The 13788-nt window shown below is 48.3% G+C and overlaps 1 protein-coding gene across 1 annotated transcript; it reads left to right on the forward strand.

Annotated features, from left to right (window-relative positions):
* The first annotated feature begins 4832 nt into the window (after positions 1-4832).
* URAD (ureidoimidazoline (2-oxo-4-hydroxy-4-carboxy-5-) decarboxylase) lies at positions 4833-13385 on the forward strand. The gene is made up of 2 exons (XM_019736431.3): positions 4833-5101; positions 12231-13385. The coding sequence occupies exons 1-2, from the start codon at positions 4927-4929 to the stop codon at positions 12575-12577; spliced, it is 522 nt and encodes a 173-aa protein (XP_019591990.1). The 5' UTR covers positions 4833-4926; the 3' UTR covers positions 12578-13385.
* The last annotated feature ends 403 nt before the right edge of the window (positions 13386-13788 follow it).

Genomic DNA, 13788 nt, shown 5'->3' on the forward strand with positions numbered 1-13788 from the left:
AACATTCTCTGAGGAAGAGTGGCATTTTAATGAAATTGAATTCTATTAAACACAGCTCTGACTACCAATTCGGTTTCAGTTTGGGTCGTGCTGTGTCCCTGACGTAACGACACATTTTTAGCATGTGTCAGAACACAACTTGAAAGCACTGATTTTAGAGACAGGTTGCTGCTACTGCTTGGACAGCCCCTTCCGCCAGGCCTTTGCAGCTGACTCACCAGTAGGTGGCGCCCTAGGACTACTGTTTTTAAATCGCAGGTGTCAGCCCTGACTCCGTTACTTTACCCCGCCCCTGGAAAGGCACATTTTTGAAGCAGAATTAAAGGAAAGGTCAATCCGCTGATTAGAAGGAAGACAACCCTCTATACATATCATTTCAATTCATTTATTCAGCATTCAATTGTTTCTTAACTGTGGTAACAATTGTGCGTTTTATGTGTATTATTTATCACATTCCTGCCATTAACTGAGCAGCCTACTGTCAGATTCTTTTATAGAACCTGGTGTTACCACTCTGTACAATATAGTGCATTCATCTGCACATGGAATTAACTATTTATTTATTTATTTGAAGTGTGTTTTTCCAGGACCCATCAGCTCCAAGTCAAGTAGTTGTTTCAATCTAGTTGTGGAGGGCGCAGCTCACGGTGGCCCAGTTTGCAAAAAGGTTGCAAACCGGCAACCTTTTTGTTAAGAGCACCATACTCTGACCAACTGAGCTAACCAGCCACCCCCTGGAATTGATTTTTGAAACTTCTTCTTGGAGCACCGTCTATGCTATGTGTTGTCTGAGCCTGAACTGGCTTCCTATATTCAAATAGTCTAATTCCTGGAGATTTTTTGGACTAAGGAAAACACCCAGGGGTGTTTGGCCTGCAGCAGGAAGATGTCCTGGGTGACCTCTTATCACAGTCCAGCCTTTCAATTACCCACCTTTCTTTCTGTCCCTCCTTCCCCCTCCCCTCTGTTTCTTCCTGATCTTCTTTCTCTCTCCTTAGCTCTCCGTGAAGGGCTTCCCTAGTAACAGATTTATCCGAATTCCTCTGCCACCGCCAGTATCATTTTTGTCAAAGATAAATGACATATCAGTGTTCTCACTTGTTTCTGTCTATGTCACAATCACCCTCAGCAACAGAAAACAAAAAAGGTGGAGGATTTTCCAAATTGTCTTAATAAGGCAGAAAAGGCTTTTTGGTGGTAGAATATACATCATGTAAAATTTACCGTTTTAACCTTTTTTTCTAAACTGTGTTTTTCCAGGACCCATCAGCTCTAAGTCAATCTAGTTGTGGAGGGCGCAGCTCACAGTGACCCATGTGGGGATCGAATCGGCAACCTTGTTGTTAAGAGCACCGCGCTCTGACCAACTGCGCTAACCAGCCACTCCCATTTTAACCATTTTTAAGTGTACAGCTCAGTGGCATGAGTTACATTCATATTGTTGTGCAACCATCGCCATCATCCATCTCCAGGACTTTTTCATTTTCTCAAACTGAAACTCTGTCCCCACCAAACGCTCACTCCCCTTTCCTGCTTCCTCAGCCCCTGGCAGCCACCTTTCTACTCTCTGCTTCTATAAATTAGACTACTCTAGGTATCTCATATATGTGGAACATGGTATTTGTCTTTTATAACTGGTTTATTGCACTCAGCATAAGATCTTCAAGGTTTGCTTTGATGAATTCTTTATATTAACATTTACTGATAACATGTTATCAGAGCTGTGCTAAAGGTTTCGCATGTATTATTTCATTTAACAAATGGTGAGGCATGAGCTTGTTCTGGGGTCATTTAACAGGCAGTGAAACCAAGGCTTAAGAAGGTTAAGTCAGTTCATTCCATGGAGGTACCAAGTGCAGGCCTGGCCTGGCCTGGAACCCACCCTGCCCACCTCCTCACAACCACACCCGGTGACTGGCTGGCTTCCTGCCTGCAGCGCAGCACTTCCTCTGGCTTTGGCTCAGTCCTCAGCCAATGCAAGCCGTCTGGTAACAGCAAGATTACAGGAGTTCCAAATCCCAATTTGCCTCAAATTGCAGATGTATATGTAGGAAGGCAACATGTCTATCTAGTATCTTATTGAGAAAACACTCCTGCATAAGTTCCATTCATGAAAAGTTAACGGCTGCAGTTGAAGGGAGCAGGCGCATGAAACGTTTCAACCAAAAAAATGAAATAAAAAATTGACTATGTCTCTTTAAGAATTTTCTCCAGGTACTGCTAACAGTCTCTCATTGTAAAAGAAAAATTATGATGACGCTAAGTATAGTATAGTCAGCAGTCAGAACATAAAAACCCTATCTTATATGGTTAAACACTAATTATGAGGCTACATTTATATACAAATTAACTTTTAAAAACCCAGCTTTTTCTGGTATCTATTTCGTATACCATCCCGTTCACCTCTTTCTAGTGTACAATTTAATAACTTAGTTTTCTGCTTGGATGAAAATTGCCTTACCTTCTGACCACCTTACGTGACTTTGATTGATTTGACTGACAGGAGTAAAAAACAGAAAAGTTTAGCCCCAGAGAGCTTCTGCATCATGGGCTGCTGTACTAGTTTCATATTAGTAATTTTTTTTGTCAGTTGTTTCTATATCCATGACTGTTTAATTCCTTAACCTTGTGTGTCTTAAAGGTTCACGTGTTGTAGGTTATTTGGAGTTCCATTGTTGTATAATGCAACAAAATAAAAGGAAGTTAACCTTCCAGTCAAAGCCAGAAATGCAGGGCGGTCAGTCGGCAGACCCTTCCCACCAGGTGTATCAGCATTTTTTGCCACTTGCAAATTCAGATGTCTATCTCCTACTGCTCTCAGAGGGACTGAGAACCCCCAGGCTCCAAGCCCCAGGCAGGAGCTCCTTTGAGGGCGGGGAGACCCTCACTGTGCAGAGATAAGAGAAGGAAATAGTAGGGGGCATCTGAAAGGGATAGGGGCCAAGAAAAGTACAGCTTCTGCTCCGCCTTCTTTCCCCACTCAACGAGAGCCTGGGAACAAGGCGGGGGGCCTGGACAGACCACACTTGCCCTTTCCCCACAGGCATACTCAAACATGGCGGGTGCTGCACGGTCAGATCTAGGATGAACCGAGGCTAAGGGAGGTGGTAGCGGGAGAAGACGGCGACGACATAGATGTTGGGCTGTTAACTGAGTCTGCGGGGAAACCTGCAGGGACAAGGAAAAGACCATGTGACTCTGGGGGCAGAAGGGAAAAAAGAAAATTTCATGGTTGGCCCAGCGAGGGACTGTACATAGAAAAGGTTATATTGGCCAACACATGTGTGGTGCTGTGTGAAGGGACCATTTCAAGTGCTTCGGTATATCCACTGAATCTTTGCAAGTACCCCATGCGGTAAACACCATTATGATCCCCATTTTACAGATAAGGAAACTGAGGTACAGAAAAGTTCAATAACTTGCCCAATGTCAGATGGTAGGTGGCACAGCCATGATCAAAATTCTCCCTAGCCCATGCTCTCTGCCCTGGGCTCTAGGCCCAAAGCTGCATGTACACTGCAGGAGCCCATGTTTTCACATGTACGTAGGTGTATGATGTTGTGATCTTATGTAGCTTCCTTCATATTTGAAGACAAGACAGGTAATGGCGGTACTTCTGGCACCAGATTCATCCCTTTGAAAAGCAAATTTCATCAGCTTCTTTTCAAGGGAGGAGGTCTTGGTCCATCCTTCAGTCATGACCTTGGCCCCGGGAGTCAGGGTGAGACCTGGGCTGGGACATGTCCACAGAGTTAGGACAAAATCTGTAGCTGCTGGTAGGCAGGCGCAGTTGTCACCTGCCTCTCACAGACCACAGGGACAAATGTGACCGATTAATGAATGCTAACGAGGTTTCTCCGGCATTGACTTTTGATTCAGATGGAAGCAAAAGTGTAGCTACTATGACTTTTGGAAATACATTTGTTTTTAGTTCTAAAGGGAAATAGCCACAGTATCTTTCTGTATTCTCAAATTCTGACCCCTTTTTCCTTTTACTTTATTTGCCACAGTATTTTTGTTTTGAGAATATGTGAAAAATATTAGGGTGAAGAATGTAATCTGTGTGGTCATTTAGGAACCAGTACATCCCACGGGTCTTATGACCTGCCCACCGTAGGCACACTTCTAGGCACCCAGGAAGCAGAAGCAAATAACGCACACCATCTCCAGGCTCATGGAACTAGTCAGGGCTGCGAGATGATATGCGAATCAGCTAATACAATACTCTAGGTGATTGCAGGTAAGGATAGATATATTCAGGAAGAAAATGACAGGCCTTTTGAGCCTTGCTTTTGCTCCGGCGCTTGTTCCAAACCCTTTGGAGTGTACATTTATTAGAAAATGGCTCTTTCGCTACTTTAAAGAAAAGAACAGTGGTGTTTGAGAGACAACTGAGAACTGGGCAGAATAATTCCCTACACACTGCATCCTGTTTAATGAGCATGTATTAAGTACCTAAAATAAGTTAAGCATTTGAGATATGGATAAAGAATAAAACATACTATGTTCTCCAAAGCAGCAACAAGAGGTGGGGAAGCAAATTCCAAGGGGGTTGACTTGTGACCTGTCTTTGAGTTAACTTCCCGGGGATACTGTTGACATTAAAATGTTGATACTAAAACTATAACGTGGCTTAAATGCTGAGAGTGAAATACAGCCCCCAATGGCTTTGATTGTGAGCACAGTGATTGGACGTGTTTAGCACGCAGAGCTCTCTCCCTGGGCTAGAACTGTAAGCCTGTGTTTGCTCATTACACAACTCCTCTGGATGTGCTTCTCCCAGGGGCACTGAAGACATGTCCAGCTGATGTTGCATAAAACACAAGCTTGTGCGTCCAGCAAATATTACCCGCTGAGCAGAGCGCGAGTCACCCAGTCACGGAGAGGGGAGCCCACGCTCCGGCTGCCTCCAGGAGAATACAAGCCATGGACATCGAGAAGGTCAACTCCATGGACTTCGGGGAATTTGTGGATGTGTTTGGGAATGTCGTTGAGAGATGTCCTCTGATTGCTGCAGCTGTTTGGTCCCAGCGCCCATTCTCTGACTTGCAAGACTTAAAGCAGCACTTTTATGCCTTTATTGATGCTCTCCCTCAGTCAGGTAAGGCTTCAGGGTTAGACACCGAGAGTCTCCCCAGAGCGCTTTCAAATGTTCTTGTCAAAACTTTTTCTGACAGTTTCGCCTCGTTGCTTATAATGGATATATTTATTTAGCTCTTTTGATGGTAAAGTTCGCTAAGTTTTCTCAGACTCAAGCACTTGCAAGGTGTTAAGCCAAAAGTAAAACGAAAGAATGGATATTGGCTCGGGTCATGGGGCTGTTAAATATTAAAGCTGTGAGGTCACGAGGGCCTCAGGGGGGTGCAGAGGCCAAAGTTCAGGCTGACGGCCCACCCTCGCTCAGCTGAGCTGCTCACTTTGGGAATGTCCTATATGCAGGAGAGGAAACAACTCAGTATCAGACTATCTCAGGAGCCCAAGGGAAAGAGCAAATGGCTGACATTTTGACCAGACAAGGCCAGTTTGGACCAGATTGCTGAAGAAAGTAAACTCATTCAGATCAGCTTGGGGGTGGGGAGGCGGGGTGAGAGGGAAAAGACTAAAACCTGAATGAATTCCTCTGGAGAAAGGGAAAGAAACTGTGGATCTCCTCTGGGTAGAGAGAGAAAAGGAGGCACTTCTGGGTGAGGGGCAGGAAGAGGCAGAGGTGAAGATTCAGGCAAATCCCAAGTGATGCTGAATGACACACAGCTGCCCTGGGATTCAGAGGTGGGGGGTTAGCAGTGGAGGCTGTCCTCATCCTCTTCAGTGAAGCCTGGCCGGAGCTGAAGGGACGCAGACAGGGTAAGGGCTGCCTTCCCAGAGGCCCTCACAGGGCCCTGGGGGGGGGGAGGGGGACAGGGGTGGAGTGGAGCTGCTGCTCTTCTCTCTTGCCTAACACACAGGGTGTAGCCTACCAGTCCCCAGCTTTCACTGGTGGCTTCCCATTGTCAGGTGACTGTCTCCCAAGTAAGGACCTCGTTTTCATTCATTTTAGGCACATCCAGGAAGCATGGAGGGTAGCGTTATAAAGTCAAACGGATAGAAATGGTGGGGCCATGTAGACACTCACCCACTTCTCAGGGCCTCTGCAAAGCTGCACCTCGCTGCCCCACCCCCTACCACCACTGGGCTCAGGCATGGCGGGGAGCTGACCACACTGGAGCCTTCTGGCTGATGACTCAAAGGAACAATCAGTCCACCTTGCTGAGTGAAGTGACTCCAACTTGTCGGCCCAAAGCCTGCAGAGCAAGAGGCCATGGGAGCCCACAGTCAAAACGTCTGGCAGGAAAATGGATAATGGCAAATCACAGTCTTCTAAGCCAGAGGGGAAATGACGTTTACAGGGTGTGAATGCCTTATGAATGACATTTTTTTTCTATCAGGAAAAATAAGGAGGAAAATCCTGTGATCTGTCTCAATACCCAAAGGGGTGGTGGGGCTGGGTAACAAATGTATTGAGAGAGAAAGCTATGATGGCATCAATAATTTAAATCTAGTATTCATTAGTTTATACAGTTATTCAACATTTATTTGGGGTTTACTTTATACCAGGAGCTTAGATAATAAAATTTTTCCTATTTCTGTCTTTCCCACCAGCAGTCACCCCGACCAGTTTGACCAGAAGCTCTGGTTAAGGTTAGTTAAGGTCTAGTTAAGAGACCTGTCTGCTGGTGAAGCGTACTTCTCAGCCCTGTGCTGGTGTCCACACTTCTCTTAGGCAGCTGGGAGCAGAGCTTCAGTGCTGTCTGGGTAGACGCCCTGTAACTAATCACCTTAATTACATTAGGTGATGTCAGCAAAGTAGTAATAACAACAATAGCTAAAATGTATTCAACCCTTTCTATCAGTGTGTTTCAGGCACTTCTCCAAACACTTTGCATTTGTTAACTCATGGAATCCTCATACTAATCTTATAAAACAATCATTAGAATAATCATTATTATCCCCAATTTTCAGATGAGAAAACTGAAAGCACAGAGAGGTTAAGTAACTTGATCAAGGACACACAGCGAGAAAGTGGCAGAACTGGGATTCAAATCCTGATAGTCAACGCAACAGCTTTTGAAGGATTTCCCAGAGAATCAGAAACAAAATCTATAAACAGTTTCTAGAGGTTTGATTTATCCATTCACTAATTTATTCAATTAAAATTAATGCTTGATGTCCCAGATCCCATTTTGGTTGCTTAAATAATCAAATAAAATGGGATTTACTGCATAATCTAGCTTTACTCCTTGAATAGTAAGGAACAAACTGGGTGTAATAGTCTTTGTATCCTAAACCTAAAAGGGACTTTTAAAGAGATGTGCAGGATATGGTAATCTACCTGATCAAAATTTGTTTTAAATGATGTAAGAAAACTGCCATTAACAAGAAACTGAAAATCCCGTTTTTTACGGTAAACCAAGGTTGACAATCCATTTAGGTTATGCTATGATGGTGATTAGCCAGTAGGTGGCAGTCCAGGACTAATATTCAGCTCCAGCACTATTCTGCAAAGTACCCTTTCGGGTGGATCAGTTCCTGTTTCCCAGAAGGGAACGTCAATAGGAAAAGGGAAGAAGTTCGTACACACACACACACACACACACACACACACACACACACACACACACACACACACACGGACGCACGCACGCACGCACGCACACAGCCAATGGTGAACCAGTTCAGAACTGATTTGTGTTAAATACCAAAGAACAATAAAACTGTCAGAATAGAGTTAATTGTGCATCTCTTTGTGGCATTTCAGAATTGCAATAATGCCATAATTCATTATTTATTACTTATTCCAAAACATAGTCATTGGATTAATGGCGTTAGATACTAATAAATCCCTTGTATGCAGGCTATAAGGTATTTAGATGAGGCTATTAAAATATATTCCATCAAAAAATATATAACACTCCTTCCTGAGAGTGATGTGTTGGTCGATAAATACTTACTGAGTGCCCACAATGGCCCAGGAATTGTCCCAGGCTGTGGGGACAGAGCAGTGACCAAGACATGTCCCTGCCTCCGGTGACTTTATACTATAGCGAAGAGAGACAAGATTAACATAAATATATAATTTCAGATTCTAGAAACTATTAAAAGAAAATATGTAATATTGTTGGAAATATGTTGGAAATAAAAGAGGTCTTCCTCCAGAAGTGACATTTGAGTTTAAAACCTAAAGATGAGAAGAAAGCAGCCAAAGGTCTAGGAGGCCACTCTAAGAAAAGGAACGTGAGACCTTTGACATTTTGGGGGCACAGAAAGACCAAGGTGGCTGGAGAGTAGTAACGAGTGGAGGGATATGAGGAGAGAGGTCAGGTGAGGGGTTGTCGCAGTAGTAACAGGAGAGGTGTCCGTTACCTGGATTGGGGTTGGAGTAGGAGGGATGGAGAGATGTGGCTGGGTTTTTGGAATAGATTTTAGAGTCTGAGCCAACCGATTTTGGGGATGGGTTTGTTGGGGGAGGCAGGGCAGAAACTAAGAGAAATGAAGGCTAACTCCTAAGTGTTTAGTCTGAGCAACTGGGTGTGCAGTGGCACTGCTTTCTATCTTGAGGAAGACTTTAGAATTGAGAGGACAGGATGAAGAATGGGACTTTGTTCATCTCAGATGCCTGCTATCACCCAGACAAAAACACTGTGTGTTCAGGTGGACCATGACAAAGGAACTCAGTGGAAAGCTGTGGGCTACACTAGATCTGGATGTCATCAAAGAGTTGATGGCATTCAAAGCCACAGGACTAGATGAGAACACGTAGGGCATCAGTGTAAACACAGAAGGGAGCAGATGTGAGTACTGAGCTCTGGGTACCTCAGTGTTAGTGACCTGGCAGAGCAGGAATCAGCCGTGAAAATAGGCAAGGGATGGTGTTCTTTCAAGAAGGTGAGAGGGCCGGCCATGTGACATGCTCCCAAGAGGTGAAGAGAGAAGAGGACAGCACTGGTTATGGGCTTGGGCAAGATGTCCATCATCTGTGACCCTGATGAGTGCAGATTGGTTGGTGGGTGGGGCTGAAATCTTGGCAGAGTGAACCGGAAATGGGAGAGCGGGAAGTGGAGACACTACACAGACAGCTCCTTTGAGTTGCTGTAAGGAGGATTAGAGACATGTGGAGAACCTAGAGGACATGGGGACTCAAGGGAGGGATTTAATTTTGTTTATGGGATAAGGCATCTTTGTGTGTTGACGATAAAGCAGTGGGTTGTAGGAGAGAAATGGATGTTTGAAATTGCAGCCTTTGAGAGGGAAAGAGGGGCTGGCTTCAAGCACACCAGTGGAGAGGTTGGTCTTCAACGGAAAAGACAGACGATGCATTGTACCAGGAGGGAGCACACACGAGTCGGCACAGATGTAGGGCCACTGGTGGACTGGAAGGGGGTTCTAAGCCAATTGCCTGCTCTTCGGTGGTCATCATTGCCTCCCCTGTTCTTTTCCTATTGGAACAAGGAGAGTCAGCTCTGTGCCAGGAATTCTCCTAGGAATAAAAATTCATGACTTGTGGCTGCAACAATCAATACACATCCACATCTCTAACTATGACATGCCTGTGGCATAGGCAGTAAGTCTAAGACCTTAGGAAAGATTGAAGAGCAGGCAGCATTGAAATGACCCTGCGAATCATGGGACATTCCACCGACCTGGCTAGCTCGCACTTGGGCCTTCCAGGTGGGAGACCCCACAGGATAGAGGCAGGGAGGTGGGAAGGACCCCTCCCCCTGTGGTTTAAGGCCAGCTTTGAGAGGACTTACAGCGTTGGAGGGGTAACTGGACTCCGCTGAAGGTGGGGGCGGGGGAGGGAGAACTGGGACAGGCCATCCTGGGCAGTACTCAAGGACTCAGTTGTTTGGGGCAATAACGATGGAGGATGAGGCTGGACAGGGTCAGGTTCTGTTTCTTGGGACCTACCATCCCCTACCTGACTCCCAGCACCTTTTTATCTGCAGCTGAGGTGTCTGTGTGTGTAAATTCCAGTTCCTCTTTTTTTGTCTTTTCTTCTTCCCTTTGCTCTGCCCCTTTTCTCCTTCTCCTTTCTCTCCTCCCCGCAAATGGTGGAAAACACATCTCAATCCTAGGCAAACATTAACCCCAAGCAATGTTTTCAAGAGAGGAGACAAACCCAGGGGAGTGAGAAGAGAGGTGTAGAGGCTGGAAGGAAAGCGGCAGGTGGGGCATGCGTGGGAGGACAAGGGGATTCCCCTGGGGGGTGGTAAGGATATAGGCCCAGCCCCCACACTGGGGCCCCCACTGATAACTAGTGTCCCTAAGCTCGAGCTGGGTCTCTACAGAGTAAGAAATAGGGGGAAGGGAAGACGAGAGACAGGCGGTCCTGTGAGAAGACCGGGGCTCAGCCACCCCGCCTAGAGCCTGCTTTGAAAATCTGAATATACAAGTAGGGGGTGCGGGGTTTGGTCCTGGCAGGTGGGGACCTGCTGAGCTGCCCAGGACTCGCAGTTCCCCCACACCCCAGCCAGGTCACGTGCAGGTCCCAGGGCTGTGTGGGTTCGCAGTGGGTCAAGCGGCCACATGACACAGCTAGCCCAGGCCCAGGGCTGGGGTCCCCTAGGTAGGGAATCTAACACCTATGTTTTCGCACCACCCGGTTGGGGCTGGCCGCAGGAATCAGGTAATAACCACCTCATGTTTGCAGGGCCCAAGGGACAGGGTCTAAGAGAGGGATTCTAAAACAGTGGTTGTACAGAGATGGACTCACTGGTGACATGAGTTTCGTTTTAAACTCCCCTTAACCTTGCAGAAGCAGCCAGTGCTCAGAAGACGCCTATGATTTGGAGTCCAGGGGCCAGGCCAGGTCAGCTACTGGCTTAGTGACCTTGGGCAGGTCACTTAACCCTTTCTGAGCTTCCATTAAATCTTCTCTTAAATGCAGGTGCTCCCCCCAGATCGTCCCATCTCTCAGGATGCTGGTCCATGAATTAGATGGTGCACTCCCAATCATCCTTTAATCGGGCAGAAGCGATGAGGTTTGAGTAAGGGGAGGTTTACAGCACAATGAAAGGGTCTTAAAATGATCCCCTTCCCAAGAGAGCCCCCACCTATTCCCAGGGACAGAGTCAGATGCTTCCAGCTGTGCCTCAGTCAGTTACACTGAGCTGACTGAGAACAGTGTGGCTGTTTACTGAACGTTTGCTCACTTTAGGTGCTGTGTTTTAGGTAGATGAGTTGTCTCCAATCCTCACAACTATTCAGCAAGTTCAGGCGTCTTTATCCTCATTAGACAGGCGACAGCTCCCTCTCACTACGTCTAAAATCTCCCTGAGTCCTGAGTATTCCAATTCTCTCTCTAGAGAGCTAAAGGGAAGGACTGGCCAGGGCTCAGGGAAAGCCCTGGATTAGGATTTCAAATCCCAGGAATCACACCAGGGGTTCTAAATTTAGGCCTAGGGGATTATGAGAAGCTATTTTCAAAAACAACAACAAAAAAAACTTATTCCCCATGGTCTCTTTGGGATCCATGGGCAGAGATGGGGAATGAGCCTCAGACAGAGTGGGTGGTGAGTGGGTACTATTTTCCTAAAAGGAGGAAAGCCACTTTCATTCAAAGGGCTGTGGAATTCTGGCTGGAAATTCGCAGTTAATCATCTGCAGGGCTCTTTGGACACCTGATTCCAGAAGGGTCACGAAATCCTGGGCATTTATTTGCCAAGCCCCATGGATGTCCCTATGGACCTTCCCTGCCCTTCTCATTTGGAACTGAACGAACCCCATTCCGTGGCCTTTGCAGGAAGTCCCCAGGCCCTTGAGTCCGGCCCTCTGCGACATCAAAGCCCCCCTGAGAGCAAAGGACTTTGAAAAGATACGAAATGCTCGGGCTCCTTATCGCGTACCTGCTCCCTCCCCAGCAAGTCATAAATTCCGAGTCTCTTCGGCCTCTCCCCTTGGCTCTTCTTGCCCCAAGGTCTCAAAGGACAAACTTGTCACTTCCCGCCCCGCCCCTGGATTCTGGCTGAGGCCGAAAGAAGCGGGGACGGAGGGGCGCAAGGTTCGAGACATATTTGAGGGGCGGGTGCAGTGGGCGCCCTGCACCTTCTGGACACTCCTCGTTGACCCTCATCACCTCCTGGGGACCTCGCTTCCCTCCCGAAGCCTCTTTGGGTCAGGGCATGCGGGAGCCCTGTGCCCCCTGTCCGCCGTGCGGTAACGCACTCCCGCCGCTTGTCTGTGCTTCTCCGCAGGCCAAGAGGGCATCCTGCGCTGCCACCCGGACCTGGCGGGCCGCGAGTTGCAGCGGGGCACGCTGACTGCCGAGTCGCAGCGGGAGCAGAGCGGCGCGGGCCTCACGAGCCTGGGCGCCGACGAGCGGCTCCGGCTGGCGGAGCTCAACGCTCAGTACCGCGCGCGCTTCGGCTTCCCCTTCGTGCTCGCCGCGCGCCTCAGCGACCGGGCGGCCGTACCGCGCGAGCTGGCGCGCCGGCTGCACTGCCCGCGGGCGCAGGAGCTGCGCACCGCCCTGGGCGAGGTGAAGAAGATCGCCCGCCTGCGGCTCGCCGACCTCCTCGGCATTGACCCCGCCCGACTTTAGCGGCCGCGCGCGCTCGGGATCCGGGACGCACGTCGGGACGCGCGGGGACCGCGACCCTGCCCTGTGCGCTCTGGGCGGGAGGCTGACGCAGGCCGGGGCCGGCGTCCACACGCGCGCACAAAGGAAGGGGAGAATTGAGGCAATCATACAAATAATGAGCCTCCACACCACCACCACCACCACCACCACCACCACCACCACACACACGCGCGCGCGCGCTTTGCCAAAACATCTATATAGTTTCGTGCTGTGCCCCGATTCTTCCAGCTCACTGCTTGGATTCTTCACTCCCTTTGCGGCCCGTTGACACCGCCAGCCGTTGTGGATTCCAAAGCGCTTATCCAGCTTTGGCTCCCCACCCTCGACAGCTAAGCCGGAGCTGCCAAGCAAAACGGATGGAAAAGGAATCTTTTATTCCCCAGCGGTTTGTCTGTTTGTTTTTTCTTCTCCCACCTCATTTGCTGCACCGACATTTACATGTGAGCGGAAGCGGCTTTCTCACTCAGAGGCACTTACAGGAGGAGCCTGAGCAAGGAAAGCAAGCGCTGGGCTTGGCCTGCGGCGCCGGGGACGCAGCATGTGGGGATGGTGGGCAGGAGAGAGTCCGGTGATGGGACACCGTGGGGCAGGCAGCGTGACTGCTACGGTCGCTCTGAAGAAAGGGGTGGGAGTAGGGACGTCTTCAAGCTGGATTGGCGGCCTCCTGGCTCTCTCGGAGGTGGGCCCTGGACAGTTGGCTCCTCAGAACTTCAGACTACCCAGGAAACCCATCTGTCATTAAATAAATAAAAATATAATAATAATTATAGTAATTAACAATAATTTGAGCACTGCTGGAAATTGTGGGCCCTGGGATCAAGGCGAGACCCCATACCGCTGATAAAGCAGGTAGTGGAGGAAAATCGGTACTCATAGAAATCTTTCTGGCCAGAGTAGAGTGGCTCTGGGGACCCTATCAACCCTTCCGAGCCCCAGCCAACTGGGCAGCTCCCTACACTGGCCTCCAGAATGACCACTCCTGCAGGAGGAGCTCACCACACTCTCTCTCAGCCACACACACCGGAAAGGCTAACAGACCCCAACAAACGCTTCTTAGGCTTCTGTTGGCAGAGGAGAAACAAGCCATGGGCATCTCCTTCAACACAGCCAGGGTAAGAAATGAAGGCAGGGTTGGCCCTTCCCGGGAAGACAAGAACTCCATTAGTGACCAT

Source organism: Rhinolophus sinicus, chromosome 16 (assembly GCF_057876585.1).
Source record: "Rhinolophus sinicus isolate RSI-liver-muscle chromosome 16, RSI-T2T, whole genome shotgun sequence".
Taxonomy (NCBI): Eukaryota; Metazoa; Chordata; class Mammalia; order Chiroptera; family Rhinolophidae; genus Rhinolophus; species Rhinolophus sinicus.

Bases quoted from the DNA above. Each gene is read 5' to 3' on its own strand.
- URAD (XM_019736431.3), top strand. From the start codon at position 4,927: ATGGACATCGAGAAGGTCAACTCCATGGACTTCGGGGAATTTGTGGAT. The intron at 5,102-12,230 runs GTAAGGCTTCAG...GCTTCTCCGCAG, and splicing joins TGATGCTCTCCCTCAGTCAG to GCCAAGAGGGCATCCTGCGC.